We start from the raw sequence: 19,817 nt of genomic DNA on the forward strand, positions 1-19,817 counted from the left end.
ATGGCGGCCATGTTGCCGGGACGCGGACCAATCACAGCAAGCCGTGACGTAATTTCGTCACGGCTTGCTGTGATTGGTCCGCGTCCCGGCAACATGGCCGCCCTGACCAATCACAAGCCGGGACTTCACGTAACCAAGTAAAAGCGCGAATTTTAAACAAACAACGCTGCCGGTTCCCTCGCTGAGGTCCCGGCTGCGTCGGACAGGTGAGTATAGCGATATTTTTTATTTTAATTCTTTATTTTACACATTAATATGGTTCCCAGGGCCTGAAGGAGAGTTTCCTCTCCTTCAGACCCTGGGAACCATCAGGGATACCGTCCGATACTTGAGTCCCATTGACTTGTATTGGTATCGGGTATCGGTATCGGATTGGATCCGATACTTTGCCGGTATCGGCCGATACTTTCCGATACCGATACTTTCAAGTATCGGACGGTATCGCTCAACACTATTGATATCACATATACTGATAGCAGCTCGAATATTGTTGGCTAGGAAATGGAAGGAGACCTTTCCTCCAACCCTAAAAGAGCTGACCGAAAAGCTGAATGTGAATTGTAAATATGAATTAATGTTGTCTCAGTCTCGCACTAGGAGAAAAAAGGTAGCAAAGATTTGGCAAACCTGGACAGCGAGTAAATACCATTTGTCCTAAAACAGTTGTTATAATATATATATATTTTTTTTTATTTATTAATTTATTTATTTATTTTTATTATTTTTTTTTTTTTTTTGGTGTTGTAATTATAATTTGTATTGCAATATTTTATGTTTGTGTTGTTATGTGTTATCATTGAAAATAAAATAAACATTTAAAGGAAAAAAAAGATTGTTGGAAGACCATTCCCGGTGACTACCTCTTGAAGCTCATCAAGAGAATGCCAAGAGTGTGCTAAGCAGTTATCAAAGCAAAAGGTGGCTACTTTGAAGAACCTAGAATATAAGACATAATTTCAGTTGTATTGCACAGTGTATTGGAATAATAATAGCTAGAATGTGGTTGGTTGCAGCATATAATATGGAATCTTTGCTTTCTCTTTATTTCACTTCGGATTAATAGTATTTTCTGTCTTTCTGCTTTATTCTAGTGTCTTTATGGCTGCTATGTTCATTCGTCTATCATCCCAACTTTCCACAGAAGGTGTTATTGGCTTCTACAGGTAAGAACAATTGGATTATTTTCTATTCTTGCTGATGAGATAGTAGCAGGGTAACGATTGGTTGCTATAGGTTGGCATCTGACACTGGCTTGTTTTTGGAGATTTTGCAGGTTTAGAGAGTTTGGCTTTGAAACACATTGTGCATTGATTACATTGAGGTTTCGTGGATTATTTTCATGCTTAATAATATATTGTTTTGATAATAGTGTAGATTGTGGAATATATTTTTGGAAATTGTAAAAAATATTTGTGTGTCTTGGATTTGTGGAAAATGGATTTGTATTCATTGCATACAACCATAACAACTATTTTGTAAATCAGAATACTTTATCATAATTTATCTATGATGTCAGAGTTGTAAGTGATGTCATATCTTGGAGTAATCTGCAGTCTACCACTTGGATAATACGTGTGCCACAGTCGCAGTTGGGAAAGCAGGTTCAGTCTTTTCTGATTATTATTCCCTGTCCATGTCAGGCACACAGAAAACAACTTAATTAACTGTTGCAATAAAGTGAAATATGAGGTTTTTTTGTATTTTATTTCCTGAATAGTTTTTTAATAGCATTATACCCTCTAAAATTATAACTTTGTTGACGTTCCTTAAATGTAACTTGATACAATAAATTATGATTACTACCCCATTATGATTATCTTTTTCCATTTAGACCTTGTTGAAATAGAGTTTATTTGACCTAAAGTGGTAGTTACATCTTCTTTCTTTAGGAGTGCACTGCTCACCTGCCTCCCGGCTTAATTATTTCTAGGGGACATTGCTCTTCCACTTGATTGACAGTTTGGACCATTGGCATTAATGCACCGAAACTGTGTGCTCTCCGACGTTGCAGCAGAAAGTGCTTTGCCTTTGCAGCATTATTGGAGCGCATGAAACTGTCCAGATTCATGGATGCAGCAAGCTTCAGAGCAGTGCTTATAAGCTCTATAGCTAAATAACATGTAAGCACTACACTCCATGTCTAAGAGAATGGCCACCATTGATACAAAACAATAATTTTAATAACACGTAAATTGCAAAGTTGCTTGTTTTCAAAAGCACTTTCCAATTATATCCATCTATGATCAATAAAAAAAATCCCTTTAAAGAGGAACTTTTGCTGGATTTGTAAAAATTTTAAACTGAGTACCTCCTCCAATTGCTGTTGATTCATTGATTATAGAACATCTTTTCTTTCCTCTTCTCTGTCCCGGTGTACCAAAGTTATGGCCCCGGCAATAAAGATTAACATCTTTCCCTTCAACTGAGCTTCACAGAACTTCTCTGTGGGCGTTTGCTTTTTACCCTCTATAACAAGACAATGTTTTGATTGGCCAGAGTTATAGAGGGCAAGAAGCAAAAGCTCACAGAGAAAGTCATAGCTGTCGTCTGGCTTAATGTTTTCTCTTGAGATGATATTTGTACATTTAAATTGACTACGTCCACCAATTGAGCTGCTCAACTGATCCTGGACCAGTTTTTATCTTTTTTGTGTGCCCCTACATTACACCACTGTGACCCAATAAATGTACCCTTCATCCAATTGAGCGTATACCACAGAGCTTCTCTGTGGGCATTTGTTTTTTCCCTCTATGATGCAGCCCTGTTTTGATTGACCAGCGTCATAGAGGGCAAAGAAATTTACTTTATGTGAATATGCTGAGAACTCCATATTTGCAGCATCAATCCCTGGTATTGGAGTGTGGGAGCACAGGAGAGCACAGCACAGGAGAGCTAAAGCAACAGACTCGACTGTGTGCCCTTGTTCTCCAGCGCTGCAGTTCTCCTGTGCCCTTGTTCTCTGGCGCTGCTGTTCTCCTGTGCCATTATTCTCCAGTGCTCCTGTTCTCCTGTGTCCTTATTCTCCAGGGCTGCTGCTCTCCTGTGCTCTTGTTCTCCAGCGTTGCTGTTCTTCTGTGCCCTTGTTCTCTGGCGCTGCTGTTCTCCTGTGCCCTTGTTCTCCAGCGCTGCTGTTCTCCTGTGCCCTTGTTCTCCAGCACTGCAGTTCTCCTATGCCCTTGTTCTCTGGCGCTGCTGTTCTCCTGTGCCATTATTCTCCAGTGCTGCTGTTCTCCTGTGCCCTTGTTCTCCAGCGTTGCTGTTCTCCTGTGCCCTTGTTCTTTAGCGCTGCTGTTCTCCTGTGCCCTTGTTCTCCAGCGCTGCGGTTCTCCTGTGCCCTTGTTCTCTGGCGCTGCTGTTCTCCTGTGCCCTTGTTCTCTGGCACTGCTGTTCTCCTGTGCCCTTGTTCCCTGGCGCTGCTGTTTTCCTGTGCCCTTGTTCCCCAGTGCTGCTGTTCTCCTGTGCCTTTGTTCTCTAGCACTGCTGTTCTCCTGTGCCCTTGTTCTCCAGTGCTGCTGTTCTCCTGTGCCCTTGTTCTCTAGCGCTGCTGTTCTCCTGTGCCCTTGTTCTCCAGCGCTGCTGTTCTCCTGTGGCCTTGCTTTCCAGCAATGCTGTTCTCCTGTGCCCTTGTTCTCCAGCGCTGCAGTTCTCCTATGCCCTTGTTCTCTGGCGCTGCTGTTCTCCTGTGCCATTATTCTCCAGTGCTGCTGTTCTCCTGTGCCCTTGTTCTCCAGCGCTGCTGTTCTCCTGTGCCCTTGTTCCCCGGCGCTGCTGTTTTCCTATGCCCTTGTTCCCCAGTGCTGCTGTTCTCCTGTGCCCTTGTTCTCCAGTGCTGCTGTTCTCCTGTGCCCTTGTTCTCTAGTGCTGCTGTTCTCCTGTGCCCTTGTTCTCCAGTGCTGCTGTTCTCCTGTGCCCTTGTTCTCCAGTGCTGCTGTTCTCCTGTGCCCTTGTTCTCTAGTGCTGCTGTTCTCCTGTGCCCTTGTTCTCCAGCGCTGCTGTTCTCCTGTGGCCTTGCTTTCCAGCAATGCTGTTCTCCTGTGCCCTTGTTCTCCAGCGCTGCAGTTCTCCTATGCCCTTGTTCTCTGGCGCTGCTGTTCTCCTGTGCCATTATTCTCCAGTGCTGCTGTTCTCCTGTGCCCTTGTTCTCCAGCGTTGCTGTTCTCCTGTGCCCTTGTTCTCTAGCGCTGCTGTTCTCCTGTGCCCTTGTTCTCCAGCGCTGCTGTTCTCCTGTACCCTTGTTCTGTAGTGCTGCTGTTCTCCTGTGCCCTTGTTCTTCAGCACTGCTGTTCTCCTGTGGCCTTGTTTTCCAGCAATGCTGTTCTCCTGTGCCCTTGTTCTCCAGCGCTACTGTTCTCCTGTGCCCTTGCTCTCTAGCGCTGATGTTCTCCTGTGCCCTTGTTCTCCAGCGCCGCTGTTCACCTGTGGCCTTGTTCTCCAGCAATGCTGTTCTCCTGTGCCCTTGTTCTCCAGCGCTGCTGTTCTCCTGTGCCCTTATTCTCTAGCGCTGCTGTTCTCCTGTTGCCTTGTTCTCCAGCGCTGCTGTTCTCCTGTGGCCTTGTTCTCTAGCAATGCTGTTCCCCTGTGCCCTTGTTCTCCGGCGCTGCTGTTCTCCTGTGCCCTTGTTCTCCGGCGCTGCTGTTCTCCTGTGCCCTTGTTCTCCGGTGCTGCTGTTCTCCTGTGCCCTTGTTCTCTGGCGCTGCTCTTCTCCTGTGATCATGCTCTGATGCTCCCATAGAAGGAAGAGATGTAACTACTGCGGCGTTCTCACCAGAACATGCTGAGCCAAACTGCAGCTGTGATCCTCTCTGTAGACATTTTCTTTTTTTTCCTTCTATGACAAGGCCATGTTTTGATTGGTCAGCATGAGCAAATCTGGCAAAATTAATTACAATTTGCCAGATTGCACAGATTATCAGAGGGAAATATGGCAAAGTAATTCTCCACAAATTGAATGTTATGTTGTGGCGTCTATCCAGACTCCAGAGTATAATCAACATAAGATGTAAAAAATAGAAAAATCCTTATACTCTTCTTACCATTCACCACTCCGGCCTCTCAACTCCTTACTATCTTCCATCCGGTCCTCATCACACATCTTCTTTTTATAGATCTGAGTACTGAAGTGCTGAGCCTCTTCACGCTAGGCTGGGACTTCTGACTCTGAAGAGACCCTGGACCGTTCTGCGCATGCGTGTGTAAGGTCACAGCATCATGATTTTACATGCGCATGCGTAAAACCATCAAAGATTTCCCGGAATTCCCGGCCTAGTGTGATGAGGCCTGAAACTTCAACACTCATGGCAACAATAAGAAGATATGACGAGAATAAGATGGGGGACCGTGAGGAGCAGTGGGGACAGAGAGGTGAGCAGTAAGGTGAGTATCAGTATTTTTTTTAACCTTTTGCAGACCCGTTATGGTGCAGCAAAATAGTGACTAGCCGGCCACCATTTTGCCTATTAAGTGCGGTAGCGAATTACAAAAAAATTTGGATTTTAACAAATGCGCCTTTTAAAAAAAAATTTGAGTAGAAATCAATTCCACTTGAATAAATTCTCATCTAGTTAGCATCATAGAAGTGAAAAAGTAAAAAGCCAGCAGAGAAGCTCTGTGGTACATGCCTAGTTGTTGAAGGGAAAATTTGCATCCTTATTATTGGTTGGCAGAGAAATAATATATAATTCCAAAAACAGTGGAGCAAGAGCAATTTGAGGAGGAACTCACTTTAAGGCCACGTTCACACGTTCAGTATTTGGTCAGTATTTTACCTCAGTATTTATAAGCCAAAACCAGGAGTGGAACAATCAGAGGAAAAGTATAATAGAAACACATCACCGCTTCTGTATTTATCACCCACTCCTGGTTTTGCCTTACAACCACTAAAGGTACCTTCACACGAAACGACTTTGTAACGATATCGCTAGCGATCCGTGACGTTGCAGCGTCCTGGCTAGCGATATCGTTTAGTTTGACACGCAGCAGCGATCAGGATCCTGCTGTGATATCGCTGGTCGTTGAAGAAAGTTCAGAACTTTATTTGGTCGTCCGATCGCCGTGTATCGTTGTGTTTGACAGCAAAAGCAACGTTACCAGCGATATTTTACACTGGTAACCAGGGTAAACATCGGGTTACTAAGCGCAGGGCCGCGCTTAGTAACCCGATGTTTACCCTGGTTACCAGCGTAAAATGTAAAAAAAACAAACAGTACATACTTACATGCGTCCCCCGGCGTCCGCTTCCCGCACTGACTGACTGTGCAGGAAGCGGACGCCGGGGGACGCGAATGTGAGTATGTACTGTTTGTTTTTTTTACATTTCACGCTGGTAACCAGGGTTAACATCGGGTTACTAAGCGCGGCCCTGCACTTAGCAACCTGATGTTTACCCTGGTTACCCGGGGACCTCGGCATCGTTGGTCGCTGGAGAGTGGTCTGTGTGACAGCTCTCCAGCGATCAAACAGCGACGCTGCAGCGATCGGCATCGTTGTCGCTATCGCTGCAGCGTCGTTTCGTGTGAAGGTACCTTAAGGTAAAATACTGACCAAATACTGAACATGTGACCGTGGCCTAAGTGAAAGAATAAAGCAAAAAGTCCTATTTAAGTTTATTAACTAAATACACAAATACAAAAATAAAAGAACACAGTTCATGCTTCCTTAAAAAGTATAACACACTAATATTTGTATTTATATACAGTGCTTAGCATACATGAGTACACTCCAACAGATTTGTCAGAAAACCTTTTAGTTTCTTTTCAGGATCGACAATGCTTTTAGGATGCCATACTAGACATCATGTTTGCAATCTAGGCCATTGATTGCAAACATGATTTTTTATTTTGCACAACCAAAAAGTAATTTTCCTAACAAAATTAATTCATGTTGCAAAAATTTGTACACCCCAATGAAAGTCTTAAAATCAAAGTTATAGTTTAGACTACAAAACTCTAACAAGAATTCAACCACAAGTAAAGGTACCTTCACACTAAACGATAACGATAGCGATCCGTGACGTTGCAGCGTCCTGGATAGCGATATCGTTGTGTTTGACACGCAGCAGCGATCAGGATCCTGCTGTGATATCGCTGGTCGTTGCTGAAAGTTCAGAACTTTATTTGGTCGTCAGATCGGCGTGTATCGTCATGTTTGACAGCAAAAGCAACGATGCCAGCGATGTTTTACAATGGTAACCAGGGTAAATATCGGGTTACTAAGCGCAGGGAAGCGCTTAGTAACCCGATATTTACCCTGGTTACCATTGTAAAAGTAAAAAAAAAAACAGTACATACTCACCCTCTGATGTCTGTCACGTCCCCCGGCGTCCGCGCTGCTGCTCAGAGCTTCCTGCACTGAGTGTGTCAGTGCCGGCCGGAAAGCAAAGCACAGCGGTGACGTCACCGCTCTGCTGTTAGGGCCGGCGCTCACCCAGTGCAGGGAAGCGGACGCCGGGGGACGCGAATGTAAGTATGTAGTGTTTGTTTTTTTACATTTAACACTGGTAACCAGGGTAAACATCGGGTTACTAAGCGCGGCCCTGCGCTTAGTAACCCGATGTTTACCCTGGTTACCCGGGGACTTCGGCATCGTTGGTCGCTGGAGAGCGGTCTGTGTGACAGCTCTCCAGCGACCAAACAGCGACGCTGCAGCGATCGGCATCGTTGTCGATATCGCTGCAGCGTCGCTTAGTGTGAAGGTACCTTAAGTCTAATTATTCATAAAATAGGTGTCCAGCAGACAGTTGACTATAAAAGGGCATTAGCAAAGAAAATCCTTTCCTATTTCATGCAGTCAGCAATGGCACCACTTGGAAGAGAAATGTCACAAGTTATGAGAAATAAAATAATCAATTTACTCAATAAAGGTGAAGGCTACAAGAAGATCAGCAAAGCTTTACTTATCAGTCACAATACTGTATCAAAAGTAGTACATGAATTTAACACAGATGTAACTGCAACCATCTCACAGAGATGTCCATCGCGACCACAGAAGTTAACTCCTAAACAGGAGCATTTTTTAATGAGAAGGGTTGAAGAAAATCGACATGCAAGTTCACTGCAGTTATCTACAGATGTAAAAGCCAAACCGGGGTGAGTGTTTCCTGTAACAAGATATGGTGCACACTGCATAGGAATGGCATGCATGAGTGTTGTCCACAAAGGAAGTCTCTCCAGAATAATATGCACAAAAAAGCTCACCTACAATTTGCCAGGGTCCATGCTAAAATATATGAAGACTACAGGGACTCTATACTCTGGAGTGATGAGACCAAGATAAATGTTTTTGGAACTGATGGCTTCAAAACTATATGGAGTCGTAAAGAAGAGGAGTGCAAAGAAAAATGCATGGTGCCTACAGTGAAACATGGTGGTGGAGTGGAGTCCCTATGTGGGGCTGCGTGAGTGCTGCTGGTGTTGGGGAGCTGTGTTTCATTGATGGTATCATGAATTCACAGATGTACTGCTCTATCCTGAAAGAGAAGATGCTGCCATCGCTCCGTGCCTTTGGTAGACTCTATGCTGAAAGAGAAGATGCTGCCATCGCTCCGTGCCTTTGGTAAACTCTATCCTGAAAGAGAAGATGCTGCCATCGCTCCGTGCCTTTGGTAAACTCTATCCTGAAAGAGAAGATGCTGCCATCGCTCCGTGCCTTTGGTAAACTCTATCCTGAAAGAGAAGATGCTGCCATCGCTCCGTGCCTTTGGTAGACTCTATCCTGAAAGAGAAGATGCTGCCATCGCTCCGTGCCTTTGGTAAACTCTATCCTGAAAGAGAAGATGCTGCCATCGCTCCATGCCTTTGGTAGATGTGCACTTTTCCAACTTAATAATAATCCAAAAAACACACATCTGTTACATTTCTGAAGAAGAAGAAGAGGAGGGTGAAAGTGATTCAGGGGCCAAGTATCTCCTGATCTGAACCCGACCAAATCACATAAGGGGAATTTTGAAGAGTCATGTTGAGCATCACCCTCCATCCAAAATCCAGGGTCTAAAAGACGTAATTCTTGATGAATGGAAAAAGAAATTATAATGTCACCAACTTATTCACTCTATGCCTAGAAGACTTGGTGCGGTGCTTAAATATCGTAGCGTTCATACAAAATACTAGATGCTGTACTTTTTAATGTGGGGTGTATTGATTTTTGCATCAACTAATTTGAGTAAAACTGAAGATTTTGTAATTACATTTATTATCTTTATTTTCATATTATGGGTTAAAAAATGTCCTATGAAACTCAGTCTTGTCAAAATTTTGGAAACTGTTATTGGTTTCATTGGGATATTGAGTAAAATCTAATATATAGACAGATATATAAACTTATTTGTCCATTTATATAGGTATATATATGGACAGATAGATAGAAAGATGAGAGCGAGGAAGCGACAAAGGATAGAAGAGATAGAACACAAGCAACGTTTCATTAAAGATAAAAATATAATGAAATTAGTATATTGCAGTTTTTAAATAAAATCTGAAATACGTTTTTATGTATGTATATATATGCCTAGATAGAAAAATAAACATAAATTATTTATTCAATATTTTCATATTTTTACTATTATTTTGCTGCAGCATATAAACAAAACAAACCTGATACATTTGAAATAAATAAATACCTATTATCAGGAAAAAGAGCAAGATATAGTTTCATTAAACCAATACTGGATTTCATAAATTATTTTCATTGATTTTTTTTATAATTCTTTTTTTTTTATCCAGGACCAGGACAGTTCTGAATGTTTTATATAGAACTTACTATTTGTCTGAGTTGAATATTGGATTGAATTGAAGATCACTCGCTGATTTATCTTACCTGACATTTTATCTGATTGTAAAATATTGTGACTGTTTTGAAGCCAATGAATTAATATGAATTTCTTAGTGAACATTTGGTGTACAGTATATATCTTATTAGGATTCTTTTGGGTATTGTGCAGAATAAGGTTCTCACTGCTGCAAGAAGTCTCTTGTCTCACTATACAATCGCACATTGATATTGATGTTTATTGCTCACATAAAGCACATGCCATTGGGATTTATGGCGACCCCTAAAGCACAGATTAATCAGTCCACTTGTATTATTAAACACATCCGTTAATACTAATGAGATTGATTCTTGAGCTTACTGTTTGCACAAAATGTGACAAATCTATTCTATATGCAATATAGTCCTAAACCTGTGCAAAATTAAACTAGAATAGGCTGTGTTCTATAGATAGATAGATACTGTAGATAGATGATAGGTCGATAGATAGATAGATAGATAGATAGATAGATAGATAGATAGATAGATAATAGATAGACAGATAGATAGATAGATAGATAGATAGATAGATAGATGATAGATTGATAGATAGATAATAGATGGATATAAGATAGATAGATAGATAGATAGATAGATAGATAGATAGATAGATAGATAGATAGATAGATAGATAGATGAAAAATGCATAGTGCCTACAGTGAAACATGGTGGTGGAGTGGAATCACTATGTGGAGCTGCATGATAGATAAATAAATAGATAGATAGATAGATAGATAGACTGATTGATAATAGATAGCTAGATATGAGATAGACAGATAGATAGATAGATAGATAGATAGATAGATAGATAGATAGATAGATAGATAGATAGAAGAAAAATGCAAGGTGCCTACAGTGAAACATAGTGGTGGAGTAGAGTCACTATATAGATACTTATACACTGTACAGTACATGAACACATGATGGTTATGTCTCCTTTTCGCGCAATGATCATACCCGGAACTAAGGATCTATTCTCTTCCATTAAAATGCATCGGCATAACTGTGGCATTGTAATTTGTCAGACTTTTGTGTGCTATACAGTATCAGAGTCATCTCCACACCCCGGTGCTAGCACCTTGGAAACAAATGCACTCAAACTTAATGGAAAATGTAAAATCACAAAAGAGCGAGTTAATGACCACAACCAGTATTATTGTTCCTAATCCCGCAAGGTACTGATGAATGTGAAATATTGGACAAGCTGAAGTCAGAGCAGTGTCATCCTTCAGCAGTACAGGCGGAGGCTTCCATAGAAATACCAGGGCTACTGTCTGTGAATACAATAAACATTACGTAGGACTGCTTCACAGTGGTAGAATGTATACAATGCGTGTTGTATTAGATTTCTGTAATTCTTCCTCCTATAGGAGCCTTTTTTTCACTCTATGCAAAAGTACTAGCGGTAAATTCGTAATTACATTATTTAGGTTGTCTTCTTTCATGCTTGGCGAGAGCCAGGGGTGTAACTACAAGAGATGCAGGGGTTGCAATCGCAATTGGGACCTTGAGCCAAGGGGGTCCAAAAAGTCCCTTTGGCCTATATGAAAAGACCAACAATATAAAATATTTGCAATAATTGGGGGCCCTGATGGAGCTTTTGCATTGGGACCCCGAAGCTTCAGGTTAAACTACTGGTGAGAGCTCAGTAGGTATATTGCCAGTCCAGTGACAAATTGTGTTGCAAAATATATTTTTTTCAAATATAGAATGCAACAAAATTTGAGACATTTCGATAACAAAAAAGGTATAAAAGTGTTCTGTGTTTGCATAGTTCACATTTGCATTTCTTTCATTTTTATCATCCTCTTGGAAGTATTACATTGCGTAGAACAAAAATAGTTAATAGAAAAATTAAACTAATACGAATTAAAAAATACAGCACAATATGGAAACAAAAATGTAATAAATTGTCAAAAAAAAACCCCTGTATTTCCCAGTTCCAGTTTGGCCAATTTTTTTTTTTTTATTCATTCGTAGTGAATTGATTTGTTTTGAAAATGTACTTAATTGCTGTGAAAATACTGTAACACTATGAGGTCTTCTAGGACTTTATCCAGCCACCTTGAAACACTTCAAGGCAATTAGCCTAAGTAATGTCAAAGTAAACCCAACATACATGACTATGGGTAATCAACAGCCTGTCTCTCACACACTAATCTACTTCACTGCTCTGCTGTCACGCACTATCTGTACAGTTTGTTTAGTGTTTTATAGCTGTCTCTCCCTATCTCTATGGCTGAGCTACGAGTTGAGATGTCCTCTCACTATCCTGATTCGCCACAAAATAGCTGCTGCTTTTCTTATTATTATTTACCGGCCTTTAACTCGATCTCGAGCCGTGGTGACTTCATGGTTGAACGCTCTGTAGAAAAATCGATCTTGTGCAGGCCTAAATAGGTCCACCAGAGTCATCTCCCCCATTATCTTAACGGTATCAATCCATCGGGTTGCTGGTCTTCCTCTTCACCTTGTTCCTTTAATTCTTCTGACCATGATGTACTTCTCCAGTGATTGCTCTCTTCGAATCATGTGTCCAAAGTAGACAAGTTATAGATTGGTGATCCTTGCTTCGAGTGACATGTCTGGCTTCATTTGTTCCAAAATTGGTTTGTTTTTGTCTTCTTGCCATCCATGGTATTGATGACATCTTTCTCCAGCACAACATTACAGGCTCTTATAGTCCATCCTGATTAACTGCGTTATACCAAGTGATGTGATAGCTGTAAGAAAATATAAGGAATCCCACCAGGCCGTGCCTAAGGTCATGTCATCCTTCTATTCCTAATGCAACTTTCTCCAACACATAAAATAGTGATGGCTTTTTTTAGGCCATTATTGCAATGTGATTCCCACATTGTTCAAATTCATCAGGTTCGGAAAAAGTCCTAAAAATTCGATAGGCGTTGAGTTGATTTGCTCATCTCTAGCAAATAAGTATTTGACCCCAATTTTTCTACACAAGGGGGAATGAGCCCTTGCCTCCAGGTGCATTGATGTCATATTGCATTACCTCTGGCTACAAGTGAGTGGGACGGTGGTGGACACCGGGCTGTAAACCCTACTGTCAGCTGTCACTTTTCCTCCTATTTGACTGTCTGGACTCAGTGAATGACAGTTCTGCTATCCAATCTAGATCAGGGGTGTGCTGAGCTGTCAGTATGGTGATGGGCAGCTTTGCCGTCTAATCGGATGCTGGGGCGTGCTAAGCTGCTGAGTGACAGTTTAGACATCCAATCAGGATCAAGGTTTCCCTGGCTATTTAACCAGCACTTTGCCTTAGATTTCTGCCAATTGTAGCTCGTCTCATGAGGTGTGCGCTTGCTGTGTGCTCCTTGTCTGGTATTCTGATGTTTGTTGCATAACCTAGGACTTGTCTTGACCATCTATTTGCCTAGCCCTTTTGTAGTGATCAGCTACTTTCTTGGAATTCTGATTTCAGACTGTGACCTGACTATGCCTTTGTCTTACCCCTCTGTCTATGATGCACTCTCTCTGCTTTTGACCTCAGACCTCTTGACTACCCAGCCAGACGGCTTATCCATGAGTAGTGACTAGCATCACAGCATCACAATGAAACCACTATATGTTTAGCTCCTAATCCGCAGCCAAGCATTTCAGATTACTTCACTCTAAGTGTTCTAAGAAGAAAGAACGTGATCTTGGGCCTTAGATCAGCGCTGGAGGAGGACAGCGATAATGCATTTCCTTCTGCATGCTGCAAGTGTGTGTTTTGTTTATTGAGATAACTTTCATGTGTGCCCCGGGGGCTGAGTGGCAGTCAGCTCAACAAGAGACACATAACTGATGTTAAACAATGCACCAGCTTTACAAAACAAGACTTTCATCTAGCCGATAATTTTTTTTTCTTCCCTCATTTAGGGGCCCGACCAGCAGTTTCATCATTTAAACAGCTTACTTACTAATGTTTCCATGTTTGGCTTTTTATTACCCTGAAGAAATATTCACAAAACCGTTTTTCATAAGTACAGAGAGAAAAAATGGCAACATTTAGACTCCGCCAGGCTAGAAGCATTATATCATTAAAGCCACTAACACAAATTAGAATTAGTCTGTACTCTTATGTTTGAGTTTGTTAAATAATTCAGATCAATATACAGAGTAAAATATGAACGCTGGGGAGCACCAGTCAGATTAATACTGGGTCGGACGCACTGTTTTCTGCCTGCGTGACAATTAAGACTTTATTTCGTAGGATAAATCAGTGCTACCTATAGATTTTTCTCATTTAAAGACACAATGTGACTTTTATCAAATATTCAGCGATAGAAGAGCTGAATTTGTTATCTGGGGTTTGCATTTAGTTGGACCATCATTTATTTTTCAACAGGACAATGACCCCAAACACACCTCCAGGCTGTGTAAGGGCTATTTGACCAAGAAGAAGAGTGATGGGGTGCTACACCAGATGACCTGGCCTCCACAGTCACCAGACCTGAACCCAAACGAGATGATTTGGGGTGAGCTGGACCGCAGAGTGAAGGCAAATGGGCCAACAAGTGCTAAGCATCTCTGGGAATTCCTTCAAGATAGTAGGAAAACCATTCCCGGTGACTACCTCTTGAAGCTCATCAAGAGAATGCAAAGAGTGTGCAAAGCAGTCATCAAAGCAAAAGCTGGCTACTTTGAAGAACCTAGAATATAAGACATAATTTCAGTTGTTTCACACTTTTTTGTTAAGTATATAATTCCACATGTGTTAATTCATAGCTTTGATGCCTTCAGTGTGAATGTACAATTTTCATAGTCATGAAAATACAGAAAAATCTTTAAATGAGAAGGTGTGTCCAAACTTTTGGTCTGTACTGTATGTATAAAAAAACAGATTGCTTTGGTAAAAGCAAATTTCTGATCATCAGCCACTAGTAAGATCATAAGTGGTAAACAATGACCATCAAGGCTACTAGGGTTTAATATTGCAATAACCATCCTATACAAATTCGTAATATGACAAGGTGGATGAAGCCCAAGACAGTTTACAAACCGTAGTAGGAAGTGCACCATTAATAGTTTCCTAATTATTAAGGTTGCAAGTACAAACAGGTATATCACGTTCAATCTATAGCCTAACATGTTGATTTACACTACAGCAAGGCAAAAGGTATTTGTCCCACATTACAGGAAAAAATGTCTGCCCAACTCAACACGCAACAATCAGAAAGGTTCCCTGGATCGATGTCTCATCACAGGATCTAGTGCAAATAACCTGTAATATTTTATTTTTTTAAGAAAGTTGTCCTGGCCTCCTTGAATCTCGTTAGTGATTCACCCATTATATCATGTTGTGAGGCAGAGTTCCGTATTCTCACTACATTAAAAAATCCATAGTTCCTCTGCTTGTACTGAAGAAAAAAGCATAGTCCACTGATAGTACAGTAAAGAATCCATAGTCTCACTGCTTGTACGGTAGAGAATGCATAGTCCACACTGCTTGGACAGTAAAGAATCCATAGTCATAACTTTCTTCTTGCACTTCGTTTGTGAGTTTATTGGTTTGGGTTGTCAATCGGGTAGACCTCAATGGTGAAGCATTTTTGGACACATCATCTACGGTTGGTGGAGGCACTGTTATATCTACCATTATATGAAAAATAGGTGGTCAAAGAAAAAATCAAACATCTTCAATATTCAAATCCAACCTACCATTGTGTTAGGGTCAAATGGCACCTTCTGTATATATATGTCAAGATCCATATCTAACTAAGCATGGCAAAATCTAGCTATGTTCTGTACCACTCAAGGAAGGTTCCTACTAAATGGATTGCATTAACAGTAATATCTCCTCTATGTTTTTTTTTTCTGGTGACCACTAGGAGCACTATTTTATTCCTGTTTACTCCATCTTTAATAATGTAAAGAATGTTGCAGAAAACAAAATATTTAAGTGTAAATTATAATATGTCAAGATAGGGTATATATCAATATCGAAAGCATACAGCTGTGAGGCACAAAGCAGAACGCAAGCTGAGCATTATACACATCAACATCCTTCTATTGTAAATCACATGGCATATGCACAATAGTTTCTCCCAGGAGATACCATCAGTTCCCGCTGTGTTATTCTGCGGGGGTGGATTCATCAGTGTCTAAAATAAGTTGTTCCTCGATAAATCAGCCCTTCGAGCAACACAACCCAAAGTGATATGATCTCACAAGTGAGATAATAACTCTATTTGATGAATAACCTTTTGCTGCATAGGTGATAACCACTTCCCATAGATGCAGTTAAAGTAGTTGGTTATGACAGAGAGGGATCTGAAAAAAACATAAACATAGACCTGGTTGATGTACTGCTTGGCGTTTGAGGATCACAGTGGACACATTTGGCACCATAATATTGGCATCCTCGTTAATTGCATTGACTAGTCTCAAGGTCAACCCATGCACTAAGAATACTTAAAGGAAGAATCCATTTTTCCTTTCATTTGCATAAAATGTTGAGTATATTTCATTTCATAACATTTCATTCTTGCAGTAGTTTACTGTAAGACGTTGGTTTTTTTTTTCTCTACTAATGACTAAGGTTGAATCTGGACAAAGCAGGTTCGCTCTTAGGCTTGGTGCAGACCACTGTATTTTCGGTCCGAGTGCAATCTGGCAAAACACTGGATGGCACTCGGACTAACGTTGGTGAACATGGTCTAGATCAGTATTTCCCAAACTCCAGTCCTCACGGACCCCACGGGTCATGTTTTCAGGGTTTCCATAGTGTTGAACAGGTGAGACAATTCCTGATGCCTTGATGATACTTCCACTACTTGCTCAATACTAAGGAAATCCTGAAAACATGACCCGTGGGGTCCGTGAGGACTGGAGTTTGTGAAACACTGGTCTAGATTGATCTGATATTCGGATCACACTTGGCCATGAAAGTAAATAAGTCCACCAAAACCATCGGACTGCTCTCGGATGACGGCTGAGATTAGTCCGAGTTCCATGAATTTACTTAATGGAGAAGATTGAGAATTTTTTTTCTCCATCTTCTCCCCATCTGAGAAAACCAGATCGCACTATGCTGATAGTGTGATTAGCGTAATTGACCCGATTCTGTCGGATGAGAGAACCTACAGACATCTGCACCTGTCCTTAGAGTAATGCATTGTGGAAGAATCAGAACTGTTTGTGATATATTTGAGAACAGAGTGGCATAAACTATTGAGTGTTTCTAAGGACAGATATTTAAGAGTAGCTATGGATTATTTCACTGACTGGCTTAGACTACAGCAGTGTGGCTGGATATCCAAATTAGACTATCACCAGCAGGAAATACAAGCGAGGGGAAAGTATATAAAGCCGCACCCGAAAGGTGATAGGGCAGACAAATGCATAAATGAATTCACCTGTTACCCTAAAAAGACTGAAGCAAGGATAACAGAAGATAAACACCCAGAGAAAAGGTTGCTTAGTGGACAGAGAAGCCAACAAAGCACAGGCTCAAGGGTTCGAATCCAAACGCATGGCAAGAGGCTTCGGATCTACCATAGCTCTTCAGCCTTATTTGCATATCAATTCAAATGCTGATTTCCCAGTAGGGAACTGGCCATGTAAAGGTATTGTTATTATAAAAAGATTTGTAGCTGGGGAGTAAAAAATAATTTTACGGTCTGACAACACCTTTAATAATATGTACTGTATGATAATAATATGCAGTGTAAACCTTGCAGATTCTGCTTGATCTGCACATGTAGCCCCTGCATGGTGACTGTCTGTACTCACTGATAATCAGCCAGTTGACTGTAAATTGTATTTGAAGGGATGAGGTTGCCCTGAACTGCAGGACAGTGTGGTGCCCTGTGCTGAACAGATGGCACAAACCTGGAAAGTTGGCATTTCTTTGTTGTAACCATGCTGTTCCCATAGATCAGCACATCATGATAAAGTGCATTGAGTGAATATTATTCTTCATACATATGCAGTTAAGATTTTGATCATTATGTTATTGTCGTATATATAAATAAAGAAAACTTCACCTATGGAATTCTGAGGTGAGGGTATAGTAATGACAAAAAGTTCTAAATATTCATTTTTGTAAATTGCTTAATAAAATAAATGAGAGATTAAATTTAACAAAAGCCCTGATGTATAGTACAACATACATATAGTATTTTTTATAACAGTCTTTTGCTCGTTCTCGAGCCAAGGCGACTTAATGGATGAGCGATCTGTAGGAAGATCAAGCCTAGATAGGTCCACCAGGGTCTTCTCCACCGTCATCTCAATAATATCAAGCCATCGGGTTGCTGGTCTTCTTCTTCACCTTGCTCTTTCACCTTGTAAAATATTGGCCCTTGACTCCCCCTCCTCCATTTTGGCTTGTAATTAAATATAGAAATTTGTGCCCCCCCAGAGTTGCTGAATAGTTCACAACTGAATAACTTAGTTGCCGGGTGGAGAATTCTATAGGGCACTTTTTTATGTCGGCGCAATTTGTATTTTAGGTTTAATTTCCCTGTTACTGCTGTAAGTGTGAGTTGTGCATCAGTGCAGTGAGAGATGCTCGTGCCTTGAGAGACAGTGACATTTGCAATTAGTGGTTAATATGCTGTTAAGTACGTTCATGATGAGTATAATGTCTAGAACCTTATGATACAATGCTAAATCAGCAAGTCTATTCCCCGCAGCTCAGCGCTTTCCTTTCTACCACATGGGGATTCCTGATATTGACGATCCATTATCCTGATAAGTTAGAAAAGGGCAGTGCGGTTTATGTGCCACATGTAACAATCCCACTGCTAGTTATTCGTCATTCATTATGATTCGTAGATTATGTGCCATAATTAATGAGTCCAGAAGTTTACTCCAATATTCGGGAATGGAGAATCAGACCCTGGTTATTGTGTGTGCTGTGGTTACTGGACTCAGTAAATGGCACAATGTAGCAATGGTGCTTTTAAGGGTCTCAGCGCTCAAAAGGGGCATCTAGAGGTTCCCTAATTTGATTTCAAGTTTCTTTGAATAATCAATTGAGCTAACTTTAATGGATGAAGGGATTGCAGTCACCCAAAAAGTCTATTTACCAAAGATCCGTGAGAGGTGGGGACCTTGTTGGATTTTTTACATTGGCTTCCAAGAGTTTCAAGTTACACCACTGGCTGTGTAGAAGAAGAAACAAACACCAAGATTAAGCACTATCTATTTACCATATCTATCTATCTATCTATCTATCTATCTATCTATCTATCTATCTATCTATAATCTATCTATCATTTATCACCTATCTATCATCTATTATCTATCTATTATCTATCTACCTATTATCTATTATCTATCTATCTATTATCTATCTATTATAGATCTATCATCTATCTATTATCTATCTATTATATATCTATCTATCTATTATCTCTCTATCAATTATCTATCTATCTATTGTAGTTCAGCCGAGTGCACACCATGAAGCAATGAGGCAGTGACCCAGGAAAGTTCAAAACAAACGTATTTAATGTCCAAAACTCACACAAAATGAAAAGCATGCGGTATCCTCCGGATCGCAGCCGGGGCATCAAAACTGTCCATATCCGAGACCGCTTGCTGTGGGCGACTGCACCACCAAGTCACGCTGAGGGATTTCGGGCATTCGCTTCTCTCGGCTCTGTGTTACCTCAGACAAGCCGGCTGTTGCAGATACACCAGCACTGTCGCTTGCAAACAAACACTGACACACCCAAATCCTTTACTGCATGGTTTTTAAATGGAATCTGTGGCCATGGGCCACTTGTAAGACCCGGCTGGAGGGAGCAAACCGCCCCACTACCATCCTGTAGTTCTATCTATCTTATATCTAGTGGTTAGTTTTGGACTACATGTCTATACAATCCAGAAAGGCCAAGGTTTTCCCACCTTTGCAGTACAGGATAACCCCCATTTTGTACCTACATTTAGTAATATTTGCAGTGCTGCAATGTAATATTTGAGCTGCACTTTTTGGTTTGGCCGTTGATAGGTTATAAGTACCAGCAGCGCTGCGTCAGGGCAGCGAAAGTAAAAGCATCATA

The 19,817-nt window shown here is 41.0% G+C and overlaps 1 protein-coding gene across 7 annotated transcripts in view; it reads left to right on the forward strand.

Moving 5' to 3' along the window:
• CAMTA1 (calmodulin binding transcription activator 1) overlaps positions 1 to 19,817 on the forward strand; it is a 2,053,806-nt gene that overhangs the window by 1,189,159 nt on the left and 844,830 nt on the right. For all 7 annotated transcript variants that reach the window (XM_077250396.1, XM_077250399.1, XM_077250395.1 and 4 more), the window contains exon 5: positions 1,092 to 1,163. In XM_077250396.1, the coding sequence (XP_077106511.1) occupies positions 1,092 to 1,163 (72 nt within the window). The remainder of the gene's footprint in view (positions 1 to 1,091; positions 1,164 to 19,817) is intronic.

Source organism: Ranitomeya variabilis, chromosome 4, assembly GCF_051348905.1.
Source record: "Ranitomeya variabilis isolate aRanVar5 chromosome 4, aRanVar5.hap1, whole genome shotgun sequence".
Taxonomy (NCBI): Eukaryota; Metazoa; Chordata; class Amphibia; order Anura; family Dendrobatidae; genus Ranitomeya; species Ranitomeya variabilis.